The 25,469-nt window shown below is 45.9% G+C and overlaps 1 protein-coding gene across 6 annotated transcripts in view; it reads left to right on the top strand.

The window, feature by feature from the left end:
- NHSL2 (NHS like 2) overlaps positions 1-24,006 on the top strand; it is a 119,422-nt gene extending 95,416 nt beyond the window's left edge. For all 6 annotated transcript variants that reach the window (XM_083424204.1, XM_083424207.1, XM_083424209.1 and 3 more), the window contains exons 5-8: positions 1,609-1,740; positions 3,555-5,789; positions 10,035-10,167; positions 12,286-24,006. In XM_083424204.1, the coding sequence (XP_083280330.1) occupies positions 1,609-1,740; positions 3,555-5,789; positions 10,035-10,167; positions 12,286-12,562 (2,777 nt within the window). In that variant the 3' untranslated portion in view covers positions 12,563-24,006. The remainder of the gene's footprint in view (positions 1-1,608; positions 1,741-3,554; positions 5,790-10,034; positions 10,168-12,285) is intronic.
- Positions 24,007-25,469: the final 1,463 nt, after the last annotated feature.

The following is a 25,469-nucleotide window of genomic DNA, read 5'->3' as shown; positions in this document are numbered from 1 at the left end:
GCTGCCCATGTACCGCCCATCTCGCTTCCAAGCTTTGGCAGGAAGAGAGCTCAAGGATAAAGCAATTCATTGACTGCACTCAGTCCTAATGCCAAACCATAATTTGGCGTTGATGTTTGAACATGCCAGTTTGCAAACCACGGCTTGCAAGGGACTTCCAAAGCAGGATAATCTGCCATGGTTTGAAGCTGGTTTGCAAACAAACTGGGGTTTGTCATTAATTTGTGGATTTAGGCATAACAGCAAACCACAGTTTGTGATAACTGTGGCTTGCTATTAATGCCAGAATTCGCAAACCACTGAAAAACCACATTTAGGCCATTGTTCAGAGGTTGATGAACCATGGAGACAAGAGTGAGCTTATGGAAACTGAGTGGTGAGCTCTCAACCATGGGTTGTCTGCTGGATATCTGGAACATACAGTGTGAGGTTCTTAAGCTTCACTTTACAAGCAATGGTTCGATGGGGTGCTGAAAGTCCTCTTCAAACATTACTGTTGGGGTAAAGTGAACACATAAAGTAAAGACATCTGCCCTGTTACATTCCTACCGTTACCGGCTTCTACCTTCCCCATGTTCCCAGTAGCATCAACTCAAAAATCTCTTCTCTGCTCTAAAACTATTTTTACCCCACTTCCATTCCAGTTGGGATGGAGGGGTCATTGTTTCCTAAGTCCATGCCAGTTTTCCATGTGTTCATTCATAAGTCTATATTGTGCTCTTTCTGCATCAATGTGTGGATTTACTTACTCTTTTTAACCGCATGAAATTTTCACATTATTTTTTGAGAGTATATTCTAAAACAATAATTTTCTCCACACAACTTTGGTACATTTACATAAGCTGACAAAAAGCCACTTCCAGAAATATAGTGGAATATAGTACAAGTTTAGTACTCATTTCCATTGCTGTTTGCAAATTACGTATGTACAAGACATCTTTTTATCCCTGGAAAATCACCCCAAAAGTCAGGGGTCGTCTTATACGCCGGGTATACACGTTGGGAAGGAGGAGAGGGAACCGGTGAGCAGAGATGCCCCTTCTTCTGTCGCTCCTCCTCCCTCCCCACAGAAGGGGATACGGAAAGTCCTTCCGAGCGCGCCGCTCACCCGCCCGCCAAACGCCTCGCCTCGGGCTGCTGCTGCTGCTGCAGCGGCAGTGGAGGGGTACATGCTCTGCCCCTGGCGGTGCTCAAACTCTATAACCCTAAAACTGAACAGCAAAAGTTGGGGGTCGTCTTATACGCCCTGTCACCTAACATGCCGGAATGTTTTTCTGGAAGCACATAACACAGAAACAAACACTAAGCTTGCTCATGTTCCCCCATATGTCCAGAAGTGGCTTTTACGTTGTATAGAAGCTCAGATATATTGTGGAAATTAACAGCTTGGGAAATGTTGGGATAACAGAATAAACTTCTGTGTGAATGCAGCCCAAATCAGTTTGGTTCACTTATAAACTCAGGCTGAAGGAAGTCATGCAGGACCCCAAGCCACCATTTGCCATCTTATCATAATGTTGAATTCAACCTCCTTCCCACATCTCACATCACCCTCTGTGTTTTCTCACGGTCCACCTGGATGGCTGAGTGTCTTTGTTTTGGGTACAGGACAGCCGTTCGCTCGGCACGCAAGTACTCGCCACTCCCTCTTCAACACAGAGACAGCCATGAATCCCAAGTCCTTGCTTCGCCGGAGACGGACGGTCATTGGCTTCCCCCACCTCGCCCTGCGGGACCCAGGTGACAAAAGCAATGCTGCCACCCTCTGCCACTAGAGGGTGGGAATAGCTTGATGGCTTAGGGTCCCTCCAGACTGGCGTTTTCCGTGGATATATTCTGCAACATGTCATTGAAGCTATGCTATACTAGTGGTGGAATTATACTGAACCATACCATTCTTCTGTATTAGTTGTTTTCCAACATTGCCACATTATTACCAGCTGGAGGGGCAGTCTTGCAAAACAGCACAAAAAAAGCAGGACCAAAAAAAATAAGGTTTGTGGTCTAAAATTTACAGGATTTCAGCAGCAAGTGAGCGGACATGCACTAGTTGGAAACAAAGCAGAATGTCCACCCTTAAAACTTTTGCAGCTGCAAACAGTATTGAAAGCAGCATGGTGTGTTACTGCAGCTTAGCCGGATTTCAGTATCAACAAACAGAATCCATAAGTATCATGAGCACAAATCATCATGAACGCACAATAAAAAGGATGTCTGGAGGGACCCTTAGAAGCACTTGTAGAATCAAGACTTCCCTGACTCTGGCTGTTGTGAAGAACAGAATGTGAGAGGGGATGTTTGCCATGGGCTTTTTTATAGGAATTATCTGTAGGGCTCCTCCAAAATACTGGGTTATAGCTACAGGGCGAAAGTAAAATTTTCATGTACACTCAAAATTTGTCAAATTTCAGAATTTGACTTTATGGACCGTTTTCAAGCATCATTTTTACAATTCTGGGAGCGATCTATTATATTATTTGCTGTTTTTTTGAAGTAGGTTTGAAGGTGGTTTTCATTTAAAAACCAGTGTTTGCAACACGCACAGAGGCAGAACAATTCACAGAGCTACAGGATCAGAGCATCTTAATTTGGCTAGAAAAATATGAAGTTGCAGCTTAGCTGGATTTCAGTACCAACAAACAGAATCCATAAGTATTCCATTTGTGGGGATGTAGGTACATTTTTTAATGGGAAGACTTTGTTTGAGAAACACCCCCCCCCCAAAGTATTTTGTTCTAGCCCCTTTTCCCTTAGGAACAGGCTCCCTAAGACTCTTCTTTGAATTGTGAATAAATGTATCTTGGGATATCTTCCTCCACCCCCAAACACTGCCATGCATCTATGTTAAGTAGGGAATACACATATTTGGGGGGCAGAGAATAGTGACATATGTAAGAATAGCCACGTAAGAGCTTGACTAGCAGAATTTGCTCTTTAGGGCAGATCTGAAGATTTGCAACTTTAGAAATTTAAAAAAGGAAAGGAAAAACCTTTTATCATAGTGGTTCTCAAACTATGAAGTGGGGTGCTATTGCCTGCGGGGTGAAGCAACACCCATGGATGTGTTTTTTCTTTTCTTTGCATGATCAGATAAAAGTAAATAATGGCCCCACCTTTACCACACTGTCCAAGGCCAGCTGAGCTCTTCCCTCCCCGAAGCAGGAGGATGGCCAGGCCTGGATTTCTTTGTGTTGATGGGGGCAGCTGCCCCCTGGCAGTGAAAATGCGAAGTTTCTATTTGGGGGGGGGGGAATCTTATCCAGCATGAGGGCCACATTCTGTTCTGAGAATCTTCCAGGGGCCACATGCCAATAGTGGACATAGCTGGAGAGAAAAGTGGGCATGGGGATGAATGTAAATTTCACTAGCCCTGGGGAGAAGGGGGCTGGCTATGCAGGGGTGTGTGGTCTGGAGTCCACATAGAGAGGTATTGAGGGCTGCATTGAGCCCCTGGCCTGAAACTCCCAACCCCTGATCTAAGACCTTTCAGTGGCCCAAGCAGGAGATCTTCCAGGCTGTGCTTAATTCCTGCCTTTTTCTGCGCTCCCCTGCAGGGAACAGCAACGGCCCCATTCTCAACCCTCCAGCAACCATCGCAGAGTCCGCCTCTTGCAATTTTGTCCCTGAGGTGGCCAATGGGAGGAGCTCCACCCACCAGGCCCGCTCCCCTCAGCCAAGGCCACAGCTGAGGAAGACCTTCAGTGACCTTGGGGGAGTTCTACAAGGACGGTATTGCCAGGGGCCTGCTGGCCACACAGACAACCCTGGGGCAGTGTATGCCAGCCCATCGTGCAACGGCCCCAAGGAGGACTTGACATTCTCCCCTGCCTGGAGCGCAGCATCTTTTGGCTACGTGAGCCCTTCCGCGAGCCAGAGTGAGCTGGTGATGGAAAGCGGGGCCCAGTCTCCCCGCAGCCAGAGGGGAACCCCAGACTCTGACCGGCCTGCTTCTTTCTTCATCAGCAAAGACAACGCAGTTGGGAGCAACGGGTCTGGGGCGTTCTGCGCTTCTCCTGAGTCCCCTGTAGATGCCAACGGAGGCTTGAGGTGTGGGGCAGCGGAGGTCAAGGCTCGTTTGGTCCCCGCCACCCCGAGTGAAGAGGAGTGCCCCCAAGCGGAGAGGCAGCGGGTGATGTGCAAGTTCCGTGAGAGGTCTCTCTCCGTCCCCACAGACACAGCCTCCTTGTGCTCCATGGATATCGGGGGCAGCGAGACCTGTGCCCTGAGCTATCCCAGCGCCAGCTCCGAGGGCAGCACAAGCACAGACAACGTCTCGCTAGCGGTGGAGCAGGAGGCTCAGGTGCGGTCACGGCGGCCGCGCACCAAGAGCATCTCTCTCAAGAAGGCCAAAAAGAAGCCCTGCCCGCCTACCCGCAGCGTCTCATTGATCAAGGAGGGGCAGCTAAGCATCGCAGAAGCTGGTGACGAGCCGCTGCCGCAGGACCAGAGACCAAAAAGTCTGTGCTTGCTGCCTGACGCGCAGGCCCAGAGCCAAGTCCCTGGGGACACAACCAAAGATCTGGAAAGCGTGCCGTACTCACAGCAGTGGTACATGCCAGAGTGGAGTCCTGCCGACCCCTATTGCTCTCTCTCTGGCTCCAGCACGGCCACTGGGACCACCGTGATCGAGCTCTCCAAGGCACGGGGTAGCTCTGAGTCCCTCCCCTCCCCTTCCGTCTCCCGGGCCACCACACCTTCCCAGCTCTCTGCTGAGGTCAACTTGAAAACCTCCTCCCCGGCAAGACCGACAGGGGTGATGTCTCCCTCTAGTGGCTACTCCAGCCAGTCGGAAACTCCGACCCCGACCATCCCAACATCTGCCGTTCTGGGCCACACCCCGCATCAGAGTGGGCGCGCGAGACCCCTTGTGCCCGAGAGAAAATCCTCACTGCCCCCGGTCTCGCCCATGGAGAGAAGCCCCAAGTCACGGCTGTCCTTTGACCTGCCGTTTGCGCCGCCGTCGCACCTGGACCTCTCGGGGCTGAAGATCTCGCTCAAGGCCAAGCCCAAAGTGAGCCGGCACCACTCCGACTCCACCTTTGGAGCCAAGCTGGGGCCGAAGCTCAGCCCCGTGCAGCCCGTCATGCCCATGGTGACACAGCTGGACCTGCGCTCCGTCCGCCTGCGGTCCATCAGCCGCTCCGAAACAGAGGACAACCTAGAGAGCCTTGAGCCCGTCGAGGAGCCTGGCAAGAAGGTCCGGCCCCCGGTGGCAGAGAAGCCGCCCCTTTCCAGGAGGCCCCCGATGCTCCTGCACAAGACCCCTCCAGTCCAGGAAGAGTCCCCCGTGGGCTCCCCAACCTCTCCACTGACACCCCAGGGCTCGGTCGCTGTAGAGAACGTTTACATAGTGGCCAGGAGGCCTGAGCACCAGTGGGATGCAGATGCCTGGAGCCCTATGGAGCCGCAGCCCCCTGCGGCAGCCGTCTCTCCAGCACAAGGGCCCCCAGGGACGTTCTTCTCTGCCCGGCGGCTTTCCGAGGACAGCTTGGAGGAGGAGCTGAAGCCAAGGCTGCCGCTGGAGAGAACACCTGGCGGGGAGAGCCACAGAACCAAAGTCCCTCCCCCTGTCCCCAAGAAGCCTAGTGTGCTTTACCTGCCGCTGGTGAGCTCCCCGCTCCACCCAGGGGCCTGCGTCGGGGATCCGAGGTTGGCTGCCAGCCCTGTCATCATGCTGGACGAGGACTGTGCTTATTCCGAGCTGACTCCATGCAAGGCATTGACCCCTGTGGCTAACGCAGTGAGCATCAGTCCGACGACTGCAGGGTTGTCTTGGGGAAACGTTTCAGGTAAGTGGCTCTGCCTTTCAAGAGTCCTTCCTGGGTTCTCTTCTGCCCTAAGGTGGTTGAAAAGGGAGCGTAGTCCAGCAGCAGAGCACCTGCTTTGAATGCTGGAGGTCCCAGGTTCAAACCCACTTAAAAGCATCAAGGATGTGATGGGGTAGATTGATGCCCTCAAGACACTGGAGAGGTGCTGACACTTACGGTAGACAACCCTCGGATAGGTGGCTGCTTTGCACATTGTGTGTGGATTGGTGCAAGCGTTCTGTCTCCCAGAGAGTAGCTTGCACCTGCTTTGCAGCTGGGCTGCACTGAGCTAAGCCAGCGTTTGGGTTCGAGTGCCATCCCAACCCTGGCTTGTGGTTAAGCTCCCTCCAAAGACTAACCGCAGTCTGTAGCTTAGGTTTGTTCTTGGATACACCTTGCAGTTAGTCTGGAAAGAGCTTAACTGCCCAGGCAAAATGCTTAGCCAAACCTTGGCTTAGCTCAGTGCAGTGCAGCAGTCGTCAAAAAGTCCAGGCAGGGAGTCTGCCCAATCATGCGTTCACACCAAGCCAATATTTGGCTTCGTGTGATGTGCAAACAAGGCAGCATGAGGCAGCTACACACATGTTGGAACACAGGGAGATGCCTTATACCACATCTGACTATGTGACCATTTAACTCTGTGTTGTCTGCTTAGGTTGGCAGCAGCTCCTGGGGATTTTAGGCAGAGTTTTTTATTACGTCACCTCCAAACTGATTCCTCTTTTGCTGTAGATGTTAAGGGTGAAACCTGGGACCTTTTGCATGGAAGGCATGTGTTCTGTCAATGCTCTGTAGCTCCTTTATGTGATGATTGCATTCAGGATCTTGTGTTTTTTGCTCAGCGTACACAGGCTGGGAAAATGCAATTAGTCCTTGCTTTTGCATTATGTCCCAGCTTTATCCTCATAGCAACCCTGTAAGGTAGGACCAGTCCAAAGTCACTAAGTGAATGGGGATTAGAACCTGACCTTCCGCTGTTCTAGTCCAACTTTCTAACCACTGTTCTGAATTGGCTCTGATGTGATATGATATGGTGTGTAATGCCCAGTAGTCAAATATAAATGGGAAGAGGCAGATTAGCAAAACATCTTTAATACTCTGGCGGATGCTTGGACAATCTTGCTTTATGCTATGGATTGAAATAGTTAGTGGATGCTACCTATAAATTAAAAAATACACAAACAACAGCAAAACAAATTAACCTAATCTTGAGCAACTTTTGATTGCACGGCAATCTAAAGTTACCAGCTGGATAGCAGCCTTTCCCTCACGCCCCATGTGCACTGTACATTTAAAGCAGGATCACACCACTTTCAATAGCCACAACTTCTCCCAAAGAATCCTGGGAACTGTAATCTGTTAAGGGTGCTGAGAGATGTTAGAGCCCTATTCCCCTCTCAGAGCTAAGATTCCCCAGACTTCCCTGGGAAGAGGAACTGATGGTAAAACTACCCTGAGAATCGTCTCTTCGAGGGGTGTCCTAACTACTCTCCCTTAACAAACTACAATTCCCATGATTCTTTGGGGGAAGCCATGACTATTTAAAGAGGTTTGATAGTGCTTTGAATTTAAAGTGCAGATGTGACCCCGCTCTCTCTCTCTCTCTCTCTCTCTCTCTCTCGATCTGTTGGTTTTTGTTCCTCTATATGTCCATTCTTCCTATTCTTCCCAACATATTGTCTGTTAGCTTTATTCATTCCCCCTATCTCTTTCTCCCTCTGATCTCTCTTCAGCTCCTTCTCCAACGATCATCAGTCAGCTCAAACCTCCCCACCTTTCCTCTTTGTTTGCCCCTCATACTGTACCCTTCTGGTACATGGACATAGAAGGCCTGCTGCTCCTACTTGGATCAAGCTCGCAGCTCCACCTAACGGCAAACCCCATCAGCTTAGGGGGTGTTCACATGCTGCATTCATCTAGTGTGCAATCTGAGTAAAAATAAATAAATAGCTGAGCTGTACATTTGTACAGTTATTTACATAGAGTTATTGGCACACCGCATTCAACGAGTGCATAATCTGCGTCCACAAACACTTGTACTATTGTTAACATGCAATGCTCAACAAGTGTACACCCTTTCACACAGTTCCACATGTGTAGAGACTGCTTGTACCTGTGCTCAATGTGACTTGTCAACAAGCCTCGTGCATCATCCAATGATGGTTGCAGTCTGTTTTCCTGTGTACGCAACAGCTGAGCTGTGCAAATAAGAAGTGTGTGCTCTTTCACACAAACCCTGGCACATGGTAGAGAGACCAGTTTGTCCCTGTGTTCATTGTAACGTGCAAACAAACCTCCTGTGAACACCTGAAGATCTTCAGGTGTTCAAGGGAAGGGAATGCCTTTGAATTCTGTGTTCACTTGAAAATGGATGCAATAACAGGAAAACTGTGGTTAGGATCTCTTGCTTGAAAATAATAACCAGCAGCTCCTTCAAAGTGCTGCTCTGGGAGAGGGTATCGTACCCACATCTTCCCTAGCTCTTTCCCCAGACTAAGCCAATTTGGGGTTTCCCTCCTTGGGGTTGCTTATACTTCCTCCTTGTGCGTAGGCGTGGGTGTCATTTTGTTTACTTAATAACCAGTAACAAGACCTTGAATACAATAAAGGTATAATATTGTACTCAATGTATCTAACCTAAACTGCATCAGTAAAGATGCAGCAAAGCATTCTTAATCAGAAAACATAAATAAAACAAAGGAGCGATAGCTGGGGGTGGGATGCAATTTCTTTTTCAGTTCCAAGTGAGTTACCATATTTTTTCCCCAGCTGGTTCTCTGTTTTCTTATTTATGTTTTCTAATTAACATTGTTTAGCTTCGTTTCATTTTATCTTTCTTAATGTAGTTTATGTTATATATATATTGAGCACAATACGGTGCCTTTCTTAGATTCACAGTCTTGTTGCTGTTTATGCTTCTGCTTCTAGGTACCTGTAGTTTGCTTTGTTTCAGCTAGATAACCAGTGACAATCTTCCCCTGAACACTGGGAATAAAAAGGAATGGTGTTTCAGGGTTGCTGTTCTGAAAGTAGAGCTGTCCTAGTCTGATGTCACATCCATACCATACATTTAAAGCGCTCTCATACCACTTTCACCTGTTATGTCTTCCCCCAAGAATTCTGGGAAATATAGTTTCTTAAAAGGGTGCTGCACCCTTCCCAGAATCCTGAAGAAACTACAGTTCCCAGGATAAAGTAGTACAAGAGTGCTTCAAATGTATGGTGTGGGCATGTCCACTGGGCATACTTCTAAGTTCCAGAAAGTTGTGCTCTGGCAAATGGAGCTTTAACTCTTTCCTCTATTTTTCTCTCAACTCCCCTGAAAAGCTATTTTTAGCTGAAAGGGGTAGAGTAAAGGAGTTGGAGTTGGAAAGAAAGGTACAATTGCTTTCTCTGCCCTTCCCCTCTCCCCTCCCCTCACCCCTGCAGCTTCATGGGGGGGGGGGGATGTGCAACTTCAGGGGGGGATTTAGGAATGGGCAAGGTGGAGAAAGTAGAAGGAAAAGTGGAGCCTAAATAAGAAAAGATTAAACTTGTATTTGAAGCTCTCTGGTGAAGGAGATGATATTAATTGATATTAATCCCGCCACCCCTTTGCTCGCTGCTTTCCCGTTATATCTGGGTTCACCCACCTTTTTGGAGCCTGTGGGTCCATTTGCAAACAGGAAAAATGTAGTAAGGACAATGCACAACCAAGTACACACTACAAACTCTTTTCTTGCCTCCAGAAGAATCCTCCTTCCCAGCCTAGTTTCAGCAAAAGGGACATGGGATCCTCTGGGCATCAGGAAAGGCCTCTGCAGGTGCACAAAGAGGTGGTGGCAAATATCAAATCAATGTCTTCATGTGCTATATCTGGTTATTGAAGATTAAAGGAGCATTGCCTGTCCTCCCTGTCTCTCTGTCTCTGTCTTTGTCTCTCTCTGTCTCTCAAACACCCCCACACCTGGCTCCTCTGCCCAGGGATGGTGAACCTGTGTCCCCTTAGGAGTTGTTGGACTTCCGTTCCCATCATCCTTGACCATTGGTCACGCTGGCTGGGGCTGATGGGAGTTGACCTCCAACAGCACCTGTAGGGCTCCAGGTTCCGCATACCTGTTCTCCAGTTGGCTGTTTCTGAAGTGCCTCTCTCCCACCCCCACCCCACCCCACCAGCTTACCGCCAACATCCCAGATCTCATTGGCAGGAGACCTGTTTGGCCAAGACTCTTGCTTTCTTTTCCTCAGGGAGCTCAGTGGGCTCAAGGGCCGAAGAGAAAAGCTTTGTAAGTGACAAAACCGCCGAGTCGATAACCGAGGAGGACGACGATGTGTTTGTGACATCCCGAACCACAGAGGATTTGTTTACTGTCATCCACAGGTGGGGGCCCATCCAGGTGTTGCATTTTGGGAGTTGGTAGCTCCTCTGAGGGTGTGGGGTGGTTTGCTCACCCCACCACTCTAGCCCCACCGTACGCCAGCCTTAACTTGGGGGGGAAAGACCCTTCCTGCTCTTTGTGAGCTTCATGCATACCCCACCCAAAAATCCTTCCTCACTTCATCCCCTGTTCATGTCCTCCAGAATCTGCACAACTCAATTCCAGAGACCTCATAATAGTTGCCAATCACCAGTTTGGGTCTATTCTCAAAGCCCAAGCTCCTGTGCCAGTTAGGCATTCGTTTAACAGCCACTGCAGGCCAGCCACTCTATTTCAGGTGGGCTGTTTTGAACTGCACCTCCTGCACCACTTTCATGAGTGCTTGCTTGTTTTCATGCTGATCTCTGCAGCTTATCATAAGGACCAGAGGCTTGCACTTTCAAATCGAATCCTTGCACCATGTCTCAGATACTCCCGTCACCCATTTCACCCAGGAATTCACCCAGTTAGAGCTTTGGGGCAGAGCTCTAGGGGTCTACTCAGCAGAACTAGCCAGAGGTGGGTCCCCCCACTGCATCAGGGCTGCCCTACCACATTTTGAAGTAAGCGAAGCTATATCTAAAGAGAGAGGGCTCCGTAACATAAATAAGCCAAGGGTCTAAAATGACCTAACTGTACTGCGGCATCCTACTTAAAGCCAGTCCCTGTACATCAGGTAGATGGAACTTGCAGCCTGCCAGACACTGCTGAACTACAGTTCCCATTGCCCCTGACCATTGGCTATACTGGCTGGGGCAAATGGGAGTTATAGTTCAATAACATCTAGAGGGCCACAGGTTCCCTCCACCAGTGCTGCAAAGGGCACAGTGTTTTTGCCCACTGATGAAAGAAAGCTCACATTCTGCCTCCATTCAAGATAACTAGAGCTAGCTAGAGTTTGGCACCATATGTGCTTTCTTACTTCACTCACTTTTCACAGCACCCACAGGAGGTCATAATCCGATCATTATCCTCCTTGTGTTTTCCGTGTGGTTCCTCTGAGAGATAGCTCAGTCGGTAGAGCACAAGACTCTTAATCTCAGAGTTGTGGGTTCAAGCCCCATGTTGGGCAAAACATTCCAGCATCGCAGGGGGTTGGACCAAATGACTCTTGTGGTCCCTTCCAACTCTACAATTCTGTGATTCCTCAGACCACAGAAAACCTGCCTTTTTCGAAAGTTAAAGCACAGTAGTGCAGTCACTACAGGTGCCGTAGGTTCTTAGCTCTACTCTTCCACCTTTTCCTGCAGATGTAGCTTTGATGGGCAATGTAAGTGAGCCTATTGAGGTGAACCTGTTGCCACTCAGGACATCTCCAGTATTACCAGTAACTCTTTTAATGAGCCATAGAGTGCTTTTTCATCTATATTTTTAGCTAAAATTTTCCCAAAAAAATCTTAACATATTCACACAGTAGTGTTTAAATGAAGGAGATTTATTTTTAAGGATTTTTAAAATGCTACATTCTATCAACAAGTTTTTGGCCTAACACGCTTTCTAACTTTTTTAAAGCATTTGTTTCCACAAGTGTCGAAAGTAATTGGGAAACAGTGCTTATGGTAAATAAGCATTTCAGCACTAATTAGATAACTGATTTTAAGTAGAAGATGAGTGGCAGAAGAGTGATTTTTATTTTATTTTATTTTTAAAACTTTGCTTGAGTGAATCGTCACTTCCCCACCTAGGGAACTGTGTCCTACCCATTAGTGTAGATGGAACGTAGCAGCAAGCACATGTCAAAAAAGCACCTTACCCCCACATTAAGAAAAGACAGCTGCAATTCTGCTTGCAGCTTACAACAGGAGAGCAACGGCTGGATAGTCCTTGGGCTGCCTTCTCAAACCTGGGCCCCAGCCAGGAATTATGGGAATTGTAGTCCAAAACATCTGGCAAGTGCTAGGTTGGGGAAGGCTGCTCTGGAAACACCCATGGCAAATTGAACCATTGCATACAAAGCTCCCATTGTTTCCTCTGGATGGGTCCCATTACACCATTTTAGACTGTTACGGCTGCGCCAGCTCTGCCTAACCTCAAGTGACTTTCTGATCTGTGTGTGTGTGTTTGCGTGTTTGCATTTGCAGGTCCAAACGGAAGTTGCTTGGTTGGAAGGAATCCGGCGAAGCCTTTGGCAACCGGCAAAATTCAAAGAGCAACGAGTGCGCTCCGACGGGCGTCACAAGAACCTCCAGCAGGAATGAAGATTTTAAGGCACTCCTTCAAAAGAAAGGTGGCAAGGGCGCTTCAGGCATCCGTACGTCTGCGGCTGAACTTCTGAAGACCACCAACCCCCTGGCTCGGCGAGTTATGACCGAGTTTGCTGTGGACGGGACAATTCAGGGCCCTAAGACCCAGCCATGAGTATGTCGAGAGAGAGAGCTTTGTCATTTCGCGCAATGCCCTAATCCAACCCTTGGGGAGATCTGCTTGGCTAAGGGTCAGGGTGAGCCTACCACTCCATTACCGGGGTGGGGGTGGGGTTGTGTTGTTGTTTTTCATCTTTGTTGATTTGTTGGCAGTGGTGCCAGACTTTTTTCTGTTTCTTTTTTTACTGGAGGGGGGAACTCCTGACCCAAGAAAAAGTGTCTTAAATGTAGAGCACACACACATCCCCAATGGAATCAGCCACACATCTTGGCCCTAAAGGGAGGAAACTTTTATATCTTTTTCCACCCTGGAAGAAGGACCTGCAGCATGGGTGTTCCTAGACAGGGCTATCCTGCATTGGTATCAGACCTAGGCCTGGCACCTTCTTCAATTGCATGAGGAGTGGGATACCTCCTCTCTTTTTCATCCTGATCCTCCTGCATTCCAAGACTACAAATTTGGCGGGTTGGGGAGTCCCCCTGTACTGATTTCTTCTCTGCAGTGAAGCTAGCTTGGAACTGTTCAGAGTTTCTTTGGCATGTGGTACTTTCAGTGCTTGTAGGATACAATATATGGCTGTTGTGGCTTCTTTTCTTTTTAATTCCACCCCCCACCCCAAAGAACCTGACTTGATCATTTTTAGTTTTGACTGCGAAACTCCTGAGGTAGTGGTGGCAGGGTGGAAAGGTGGTCACTTAGGAGGCAGGTGTTGTTCAAGCAGAAGAAGAGCAAAGATCCCTATTTTTATTGATGATGCCTGATGGTCATATCAGGGCTCAGCCCCACTTCTGTGATTCCTAGTCACAAGTCCGAGAAGTTATTTTGCCCTTTCGCAACTGGCTGCTTACGCCTGAATTGGAACAAACGCCAGTCAGGTTTCCTGTGGACTGAGATTTGTTTCAGTTCAACAGTGAACAGTGGGTTTTCCCGGGGAAAGCGGTGGGACAAAATTAAAGCCTCTCAGACCCATGACTAGCAATCATGAGGCTTTTAATCTCAGGGTGGTGAGTTCAAGCCTCACGTTGAGCAAAAAAGCTCCCTGCATTGTACGGGGTTAGACTAGATGATCCTCGTGTTCCCTTCCAACTCTACAATTCTGTGATTCTTAGGATGAGCCCTATGACTCCAGTGTCCTTAACATATTGCTTGCTGTTCTTTTGCTCAGGGCGGGCAAAATCCCCCAATCTGGCCTCATCACCCTTCAGCCTAATATTTCTATGCTGGCCCCTGAGAATTTTGAAATATTCGTTCAGCTCTCGGGAGGGCTGGCACCTAGAACATTTCGATACAGGATTGATTCCCCCACTGCCTTAAATGCAAATATTCAGCTTGGAATCTGAAAGATTTTCCTAGCCCTTCTATATCCTTGGAACCAGAAATCCATTATCTGACCAGAAGCTCTCGTTAATGCTGTTGACCTGCTTCTCTTCACAGCCTTAAATGGAACAAAAGTAAATTGTCTTGTAGCTGCTGGGTTCCTGAGCTAATTGTGTCTTTAGAGCCGAATCCTGCGCACAATGGACTCTGTCCAGCTGGGACACCATGGGGCTCTTTGCAGACACCAGACTTAGACTAATGGGCTGGTTGTTCAGTGCCATCTTGAACAGTGGGCGTATGATTGAACTGTACTGATGGGGTAATATTGTTTTAAGGATCAATGCAAAGCGTTGGGGCTGAATAATGGTTGCATCAGCTATCTTGGTCGGATTCTTCACTTCCGTCCTTGGTAGGATTCTTCTTTTTACATCATGAAGATGAAAAAAGAATTAAAAGCATCTTGCAGCACTGTATGCACTTGCAGATGAATTGTGGCATAAGCTCTCATATACTAGAGCCTGCTTATTCTGATCAACTAGGTGTTTTCCTAAGCTGGGATACATGTGAGCAAAGGGAAGGGCATACTTTAAATGGTGGAGGGCAATTGGCCACAGAATTTACAATCTGTGGTTTACAATTTACAATCATCCCTGACTACTGGTCCTGTTAGCTAGGGATGGTGGGAGTTGTAGTCCCAAAACATCTGGAGGGCCGAGTTTGTCTGTGCCTGTGATAGGAGCTGTTGTTGTGTAACACCCGGAGGACAGGTGACATGTGGAACCCTTGGCTCTCCAGATGTTGCCGAGCTACACATCTCACCAACTTCAGCAAGAAGAACAATAGCCAGAAATGATGGGAGCTTTAGTTCAGCAACATCTGGAGGGCTAGAGGTTCCCCACACCTAGTAAACAAAGTAACCACATTGATGACCCATAATAATAATAATAATGCTTGCCATGTGGGCAAACGCTACCTTCCACTCTTAAGTCTGGGTGAACCAGCCCTTAATGCAGTGCAGTGTGTATGTGTGTGTATAATCTTCACGTGTAGGGTGTCTAAAGAAGCATTGAATGCACGCACCGCAGGGCATACCACAATATAAAAGCCCCTTCCCTCTCCATGTTTCCTACCTGTCTCAATGAAAGGCATTTCGCTGATACTTAAGGTTTTGTCTGGGGCAGCATCTTGAATCTCTTTCCCCACCCCCTCAACCCCGGTATACCATTTTTTCAGCTGATTAGTACTTTGCAACCTGTGGTATGCTCACACAACTTAATGGCCTTGCAGTGAATGTCCATAGTCAGGGAAAGACACTGTATTAGAGTCCCTCTCTTGCCTCCCCATTGCCCTGCGGTTCCTCTCTCAAGGCAGAAAGTTGCATTCCCTGATTTTCACAATCTGGCTCTTGCTTTTCCCTATCACAGAGCTAGTGTGTGGGATCCTACTGACTGGGCCAAGGAGCAAACAAAAGCAAGAAAAACTGTTGGGTTGGGATGTGTGTGAAAAGAGAATCATTAGAAATGCCCAGATCTATTGCTACTACCGAATGATGCTATTTTACTCACTTTCTGTACTGCTCCGTGATGTGTAATGCCAGTAGCATCTGGCCAGCTACACCTGACACATCTCCTCCCGAGTTTTAGGCTCCTCTTTTCCGTGGGTATGGAAAAGTATGGAAGGTGGGTCATTTAAAAAGAGATGGCAAGGATCAGTAAAATACCCAACTCCTTCCCCAGTAACATATGGCTCCTTCCAGTGATTATCTTAAACCTCACCAATTTAACTTGATTTCAATTTAACCCTGATTTCAGCCAGAACATGGAGAGCTTTTTCTGGCTGAGATGTAACTTTTAACTGTAATAAAATTACTTGCTTGTCTGGATGGGAGATGGAGAAATGCATAGGTGTCACAACATTTATCTTTTATGTAGTTGGAATGTAGCAGTCACATCCCTTGAAGTTTCTACTTTTGCCTCTGGCCCTTCCCACCCCTGGTTTTCAGGTCTTGGGCAAGGTCCCCATGTGGGAATGCTCCCCTCAGGCTGGAACAGGTTCCCCATGCTTGGTTTTAATCATACATCCAAATCCAGGTATATACTGTGTTTCAAAACTTGTTTTCCATGCAGTACCTGACTGCCTTGCTGGCAGGGACTGGAGAATCTCTGATTTTCTGATTACCAAAAGTGCCCCTAATGGAACAGGGTAGTAATGATAGTAGGTAGATAATGTAAGCCAATTGCAACTTCATAAAAAGTGAAAACAGGGTGTTTTTAAAATGCTGCGCTTAGTTTTGTATGACTTCCAGGGTACCCTATACAGTACAGTTGTATGAAATGAAACATATGCTGCCCAGGATTAATAATCTAATGTTGGGTTGCAGCAGGACTTAGCTTTCTCTGTGTGCCTTCGTGTGAGGCTGTGTGTGTGATATTAATGCTGGTCAAATCAAGTATAGTTGCCAGAATCAGCTAATCCTCAAATGACAGTCTCCTCTTGCAGAACTTTGGTCTTTCAAATCATCGGGTGGAGGGGGTATGCATTATTTCTTTGCTTTGCTATGACACTGCTCTAGCCATCTTGGGAGTCCTGGTGTTTATCATTTAACTAATGCATTAATCTCTGTGTGCGTGCTGGGGAGTAGGAATGAAATGGTGTCATGGTAACATAAGTGGTCATATATTGCTTATATAAAGACATAGCCAGCATGAAATTGGCTGGAAAGTATTTGTACTCTCAAGTCATTATGAAACCGAGGAGGATGACCTATTCCCCAACAGTTGGGCAGAAACTCAGCTGTTCAAGTGGTCAACTCCTAATGAGAAAATTGTACACAGTGTGATTGGTCCTAAGAAATAATGACACTGAAAGCATTAAAAAAAAAAAAAAATCTGCAGAAGTACATAATGCTGCCTGAGTCGGCAAATGAAGGTTTGCAGGCACACTTAAATGAAATTTCTGAAAAAGAAACAGGGTTTTAGCTTAGCCTTATCTGCTAACTTTGTACAGTGGTACCTCGGGTTACAGACTCTTCAGGTTACCGACTCAGCTAACCCAGAAATAGTACCTCGGGTTAAGAACTTTGCTTCAGGATGAGAACAGAAATTGCGCAGCGGCAGGAGGAGGCCCCATTAGCTAAAGTGGTACCTCAGGTTAAGAACAGTTTCAGGTTAAGAACGTACCTCCAGAACAGATTAAGTTCTTCACCAGAAGTACCACAGTATATGCAAGGAAATTAGGTTTTGAAATTTTGCACCGGGGAGCTTTGAAACATGCTATTCCACAATCAGCAGTCTGAAGCAGGGCAGTCCAGGAGGAACAGCAGTACATTTAAATTGTTCTCTTAGGCTGCAATCCTAAACATGCTGACCTGGAAATAAGTGCCATTCAGTTGAAGTGTGGCATTCATACACAAAGAAAGGCTTCCTTTTTATTGGTCCAACTTGCATCAAATACATTTGGTTTCTCGTACTCTCGAAGAGCTGGAAGAAAAGCATGCACACTCTTGTGAGCCATTCCAGTCTTTGGTGTAGCATGCAATTCTTCAACACTTTAGACTCCCATTTAAAAACAACAGTCAGCAGTTGTTGATGAGATCTAAATGCTTTATTTTCAGAGGAGTGCAATGGTAGGGCTCTTAGCAACGTTCTTCTTTCTCTATCTCTCCCTCTTATCTTTCTCTCTGTGTCTGTTTCTCCTTTCTTTCTTTCTTTTTTGCAAGAGTCTAAATATATATATTGGATTTTGTGCTGCCCCCTAGGTGAGAAGGCAATTTGGGGCCCTCCTTCTTCCAACAGTTCGGGAAGCCAAGCTTATAGACAGCTCCCTCCTGATGTTTGCTATTTGAGCCCATATTCATTATCTCAAGACCAGGCTTTAATCTGTGAGTTGAGTCAGCACACTTCCATGGTACCTGTGCTCAAGAACCCTGCTGGATATGTGCCAGGCTGATGCAAAGCCCAGCCGAGAGAGGACAATGAGCCGAATGCATATTCCGAAATTAAATGTGATTCAGAAATGGGAAGTAGCCTGGGAAGTAGTTTTGCAGCTTCAAGCCAAAACAACTGTTGGATTCCGCACAACCTTATTATGCTATGAACTGGAATGCACATTGCTTTTTCTTTCTTTTATTTTTTCTTTTAAAAAGAATATCTTCCTTCACTTTCTTTATCACATCAGCCACATTCAGAGGTGATGCCCTGCAGACAAAGAAGCCTTTTTAGCATCACAGCTGATTATTACCATTGTCTTTTTGCTGCAGGGGAATATCATTGCTGATTTTTTTCTGAATTGTACCAGGCATGTGGATCTTGAAGAAAGCTATCCCACATAGTGAGTCCACAGTTAGTGCCTCATGTTGACAATTCTTTATCATTTTGCTTAGCTATGCCGTCTGACAATTCAATTAATGGCTGTCAAACACCATACTAAGTCTGGAAGTCTATTCAAACCTATCTGGGTCTTCTTGGGTTTTCCTCCTCTTCTTATATAATCACTGTATATCAGCTATTCTGCAGATTTCTGGGTCCACATTATTCAGGAAGAGCCTGATGACACATGTCTACTGCTTGATGGTTGCAACATTAAATGATCATTCGAATGTATGAAGGACCTATCACAGGTATAAGCTTCCATTGGCTTCAAATATACTGGCCACATTCACACATAACAGCAAGCCAGACTTTCTGTCTTCTTGTGTTTTACTGTGAACAAGTGGTATTGCTAGTCTGTCCGGCCCAGTTGCTTCTGATTCAATCCTTTACTGGCATGAACAATAAAGTAATGTAACAAGCCATGACTTCTGGTTACATCTGAACCGGTGTGTGTGTGTGTGTCATGGTTTGTTGCTCCCTAACAAGAAGCCACAAACACGAAATCAAAAACAAAGCATGGTTTAAGGTAGGCTAATACTTATGGCTTGCTAGGGAGAAACAAAGTATAATCACTGGTTCAATATGACCAGAAGCTAAGGCTTCCTAGTTTGTTTATCCTGTTTGCGCCAGGGGTGAGCAATCAGGCTCACAATAAACCACAACAAGACAGAAAATCTGGCTTGTTGTTATGTGCAAAAGCAGCCAGTGACACACACAAAAGCAGTTAATGCATTCAGTCGTGAGAGGCCAAGCAATAGACTCACATGTGGACAACTGCTCATTCCGTTCCTGATATTTGCCTAGCCAACTCCTTGGACCAATAGCACCAAGGCCTACTGACCTGAATGCATTCAGTCTCTAGCCTCTGTAAGCCAAAAAAAGAACATGGAAAAAGCTTCAATCTCTAGCGGGCCTGACATGACTAATAACTGAATGTTTTCATTTGACGTGGAAGATTAATGAGTGACCTATAACTGAATCTACATCTGTAGTGTCAAGAGATGTTTCAGGTTTCTTTGTTTTTTTAATGTATTCTGGCCAGTGAAGTGACCAACCTTTTCTGTGTTTGTAATGTGTTCCTGGACATTTCCTTTGTACAGCCCAAAACCAAAGCTCAGGCTTCTTCTGTCCCTCTGCAAAGTGTTTCTCTCCTTCCTGCATGAAGCGCTTCAGCAACAGTCATCCTAAGAAGCAGCAAATCTTCTTTCTATTAATACTCTTTTGTTTCCCAGGAGGTGTTACCTGCCCCTTCTGCTTGGATGAACCAGAATTTGCTTTAAAATGTGCTTGGCTCCAGTTGCTGCCACTGTTAGTTTGGCTTTAATTACATGTTCCTCCATCTGTTGCCATGGATTTGCACAGTTAGGTCTGTAATTAACTTCCCAGCTCAGACGTTCAAGAAAAATATATCATAAAAATGTCCACGCTTCATTGATTGTGAGGGTTTTCCCCCCTGCTCTTTTTGGTTCTGCTTTTGCTGTTGCTTTTCCAGTTAGGCTAGAAATATACAAAATTGTGATGGTGGTGGTGGTTGAAGAGGAGGGACTGTCCTCTTTGGTGGTCCCATCAACATGGCTAAATGTTATCCATCCCCTCACCTGCAAAGTGGGTCAGCACCAGGTAGCAGCACTGCAGATTAGTCCCCTTTCCAATAAAAGGGGATCTGGTGAGGTTCTAGCTTAGGAAATGAGGTTAAGGAAGATGGTAGTTAGAAGGATGAAAAGCTATGAACAAGGCAGTGTGTGTTCCTTATTAGAAAAAGAAAATGATATAAGGTGACTCAAGCTTCCTATCTGAATGATGTAAAAGGTGCACTACCTTAACCCACTGAATGGTCTTGAGAGCATCTTTTGCTGCAGAAGTAATGAAAGTGTGCAGACCCCACCAGTCTCTTAGATACAGTCCACTGGGAGTCTCACATAACAGCAGGTTAAATATGTAGGGATGTATCCAACATCCTCGATCCACGATCACAGAGAACTTGTGCTAGTTCAAAGGGCAAGTTTTAATGTGCAACAGAGGGATCAAATGCAACTTGCATTAGTGGGAATCTGTTGTGCAGCTGATTGTACAGTATCCTGCTTGTCAAAGTTATGAGTAGCCTGCACGTGCAAAATCTTGCACAGCAAAGTTTTGCTGGCACAACGTACCACTAAGTGACTTTAACTTAGCACTATGTTACATGCAACCCAATACTTTCTTTAAAGCACACAAGTGCTGTATGGCTGCTTAATTTTACACACTCGATTCTGTTTCTTCTGTAGTCACAGGAAGGCCCCCTCCTTTTGACACAAACAAATTAGACTTTAGCTCCCTCCCTAGATTTTGGAGAATCTACCAGGTCTCCATTCCTTCAACGCCCTCTTCTTTTTTCTTAAACAGAGTTTCCCAGGGCCCTCTGTTTCTGTATCCCAGACTTATTTGTTGCACTTGTTGGGTGTGATTCGTAGACTCCCTAAAGGGTCAAACCAGTTTATTAAGCATCAGTTTTGCATGCACCTGCCATTTAAGCTGTCCAATGAGGACAGGAGTGAAACCCTCCCCTCCATCTCCTCTTCTGCCTCTGCTTCTGCTTCTGGACTTCTCTCTGCCACAGACTCTCCCTGCTCAATAAGGCCTGTTACCTCTTCAGCTTCCGACACCACCTCCTCTCAGGTTTCTCCCTCTTTTTCCTCTGACCATGCATTGCCATCCCACCAGCAGTCCCCGAGCTCTGAGCTTTCTTCCCTTGGGTTTTTTCCAGCTTGTGCCTCCCACTACCCCTCTGCATCCAACCAGTCCATGACAGATTGCCACTCCCTACCATCGATCCCGCTTACAACTTTTGTCTGTTGCTCGTGTCCTTCAAGTCCTGCCCAAGCATGGTTGGAGCTTGACTGGAACAAACCAGAGAACCAAAAGGGCCCTTTGGGGGCTCTGGCACCATCCTGTTATGTAGTTCTTTATTTCTCCTCCTACCCACAAGTGGCTCATTTCCAAGGTCCACGTGATTTCCAAATCTAACAACCAGGCAAATAGAACTTGTGCCAGAGGGGAGAAATGCAGGAAAGGGGAAAGCTTTGTAGTTGTTTCAGAAGTTTCTGCCCAGAGCTCTGAGGTCCCTGATGTGATGCTTGTGATCACCATGGTACCCTCAGATGCACACCTTGGTGTCCACAGATATCCTACCCCTCCCAGTTTTTATTTGTGTATATACATATATATATATATATTAATAGAGTATTTTTGTTCTGTGACAAGTTGTCTTTGGGAGAAGGGTGTTGCCTGCCTCTCTCCCCCCCCCCCCCCGTTCTGTTTGTTTGGGGGATGTGTGTGTTTTGCCTGCTGATGGGAGGGAGGGTATTGGGATCTGAGCATCACCAGATTTTCCGCTGTGAAATGGGTATTTTATGGTGATCTCAACATTTTTCTTAGGTTTTCAAATGTGTCCCCAGGCCCAGAAAAGTGGGATTATGGGGCTACCCTTGTCCTTCAAGCAAAACTCAGGAATGTGCTGAAGTACCAATGATTGTAAACCCTAACAACCTGGATTCTTTACATTTTTTTCAGAGCAGGTGTCCTAAGGCCAGGAGCAGATACAATATCCTCTGCTTCCCCAGACAAGTCCTGGTGGCAGAATCATTTGCCTGCTGGGTGCCTTCTGAGGTTTTCATTCTCCAAAGCGGGCAATCGATAGAGTAGGGTGGGTGGAATTCTCCAGTCTTGAATCTGCTTTGGTGTGGGGTCGGGGATGGATGTATATACCCGAATTCCTAAGTCTGGATCCTGTTAGATTTAGGGGTGGGGAGACTTCTAAATGTTTTGGGTTTGCCAAGTTAATATCTAACATTATGGGCTTAAAAATCAATCAGATAGACTCAGGTTGCAATCCAATGCATGCTTACCTAGGAAGAAGTCCTGTTGAACTCAACGGGACCTACTTCTGAGTACACTTCTATAGAATTGCAGGTTTTGTTTTTAACGTTGAAATGCTGAATTTTCTTCTTTTTTTCAAAATGGAAAACCTGCCATTCAGATTCTTAAAAATTAAATAAAATTGAGTGCATTTTTTTTTCCAGATTTAGGATTGATCCCCTTTTGCCATGAGTAGTTCTGGGTTATTATTCCTTTTCACCTACCAGCGAATCCATTTGAATTTAACAGGGTAAAATAACTGCGTTGCTTCGCAGCCATCTTCCTACATAGATATATGTGTGTGTTCTTTCAATCACAGCTTTGACAGGGGATTTATCATTATTATTTTGCAAACTTTCTGGCAGCTTCTGACTGTCAAGGCACAGCCTCGACCAACCCTCCTCATAACCACTTCCTGCTGTAGTTGAAATCAGACCTTGTGTATGTGTGCTCCCATAAAACTCCCACTTGAGCATGGTTTTAACTATGGAAAGGCAGCATGCAAATAGAATGGTGGTGGTGGTATGACTATCAGCAGTAGGAGTACCAAGCAGCAGAAGCCAGTGTGGGATGTGGCATTGTTGGTAGGGAAGGAATTCGCTAGGTCCACTTTTCAAAGCAGACCAGCCCAGTCCAATGGTCCTGTACTTGCTTGCAGGAGCACAACCCCTGATCAGATTACAAAACTCTCTGGATTCGGTAATGCAGTTTTCAAGTACAAAAAAATAATAATTTAAAAATGTGTGCATGGAAGTATGTATTTTACAGTTATAATGCATATTTGGTGGGAACGCACTGGGGGTGGGGGGGCGGCATTTGTCTTGGGAGAATACATACAAAAATGTCTGCAGTCATGTGAACCATTCAACTACGAAATTTTCATGCATTCTTAAAAATAAAAAAGCACTGCACAAAACAAGACCGAACTGACCTAAGATTGAGTGTCAGTGTAAGTGACACAGGACAGAGAGTCCACCCCTAACTGCTGGCAATTGCTGCAGAAACATGAATGTACCATTTTAGCTCATTACTGGGCCAACAGGATGAATGTTCTCCCAATATAACAAACCCGTTGACCAGGACAAGTGTACTTTCTCATAGATGAATCATCGCCGATCGTAGGGGAGGGGTTGGTCTTGTGTCCTTGAGATATATAGATATATTTTTTGAAAAATCCCCACAAAGGGCTTCAAACAAGCACTTTCACTTCTAATGAAGATTCATCCCATGAATGTATTTTGACCACACAACACACACCAGAGGTGCAAGGAGAAGCAGTCTGCTTTGCTTTTTGCTTTTTTTGTTTTTAATTGTCAAGCACCACCACATTACAGGGTGAATCTACAAAGATAAGTGCCGGATGCTTTCTAGAAAAACTGTTGCCTGAATGTGTGGCCGGTAAGCAATGAAATGCCATTAAACTTTGTATAGTGTCACATAGGACTGCTCAGGAAAAGAAAAGAAAAACCATTGAAAAGGAGGCGAAATGGAGAAATTAGCAGTGGTGGCTAAACCTTTACTTGATTGCATTATAATGTTGAGGCTGCCGGATTCCTGCTAGCAAGAGATTTGCACATTGGTTTTCATTCATATCTGCCTCAGAACCTTGCCCTCCTCCCTTTTGATTTTCTGTAGAATAAAAAAAATCATCTTTGGACTGCAGTTCTAAGCATATTTACTTGACAGCAAGACCTGTTGAACTCAGTGGAGTTTGCCTCCCAAGTAAACGTGTTTAGGGTTGCCCTCAAAAAGGAAAACAATCATTAATCCTGATACTACACCCATAAAAAACACGCAAATCCTCATTTTGCTAGAGGATACCTGTGCTTGTCTTTTCTTTAACTGGGTTACAGTTTTTTTAAAAAAATGCCTAGAGAGTAATTATTCTTTTTTCAAGCCTGCTTCTCTTAGGAATCCATTTTCCTTGCTCTACACCTAAGTGGATTTAGATAAACCTTCCCCCTCACCCCCACTCCTGAGGTATTTCTGTACAGCCTAGGTAACCTAAGTCTCCTACCTATACTTTAATCTAGCTATCTCTATATTTGCATTGGTCTGTCTTATCGTGAACCGGTCACACAAGAATGACGGAAACAGTTTATTGACTCCTTTTGTGCGTGTCAATGAAAAATTCATTTGGGGTGCTCACACCCTCTTTTGAACTCAGATTCTTGCCACTGTACAGTATATGGAGATGCATAGAGAGACTTTTTATATTTCTGAATGTTGTACTTTTTAACTCCTTGCAAGCTTGGTAATACACTATCTAAATGTCTAAAAAACAATAATGATTGTCTTGTAAGTCTGATGTTATTTCCTTGAACCTGTGGGTTGCAAAGGTGATGGGGAGGGCGAAGAGAAGCCCCAGAGGGTGAATTACACTCTGAGCAAAGAGGGAGGGGGGTGGAAGTCATGCTGGAAGATTTCAGGCATAACCTTGAGGACACATCTCAGGTTTCCTTCTACAATGCCCTCCTGCACTCTGCTGTAATTGGTTCTGCCCTTGTTTAATTCTAGGGCTGCCACTAGTTTAAAGAATCCATTGTATGAATGAGTTGATTAAGTGATTGATTAAGCAACTGAATTTACACAGATATGCAAGTGGGTACAGCAAAACCTCTGAAGAAAGCATACTTTTTCTTGCTTTTAAACTATTATGCACTATGTCTTGCAATGGGCACACTTGAATGCAGAAGGCTGGCATTGGGTTTCCTCCATGCTAATTTTCAGCTTTAAAATTGCCTTCTCCCTCTCTCCCCAGCCTTCACTGCTTTTAGCCATATTGAAAAAGTATGACTAAAAATGTAGGAAGGGGGGAGAAAATTGATACGGTTGAAAATGTAATCCAAACATGCCAACACCGCAGTTTCCGAAACAATATGCAAAGCCTGTGAATCTTCACACCCCAGCAAGCTGGTTTTTTCATTTTGAGTTGGTGAGTGAGGTTGCCTTTTTCTCCTTGAAAAGTACATAGAGCTGAAGGAGGGAAGTTGGAAGAGCAACTCAGGTTAATGCTTCTGGACCTGACTTTTCCTAGAAGAACCCTTCTAAAAGTAGGAGAGCGGGGAGAGACATGGCAAGAGGAGGTGGCAACCAAAGCATTCACTCAAAAATCCAGACGTGCCCAAGGGCCTAAAAAAGTTGGATACCCCTAGATTAGTACAAGTGATAAGGAGGTCCAAGTACATAATAGGTCTCTCTCTCTTTTTGGCAGTGGCATTCCAGCCACTTTTAACATAACACACATCCAAGAAGCCTGAGCGTGTAATTACGTTATCTTTTCACATACTGACTGTACAAGCAAACACCTTTGTTGGAAG

This window comes from Podarcis tiliguerta, assembly GCF_965153285.1.
Source record: "Podarcis tiliguerta genome assembly, chromosome: Z".
Lineage (NCBI taxonomy): Eukaryota > Metazoa > Chordata > Lepidosauria > Squamata > Lacertidae > Podarcis > Podarcis tiliguerta.
The sequence above is the reverse complement of the archived record's forward strand: the minus strand, read 5'-3'. Positions and strand labels throughout refer to the sequence as shown.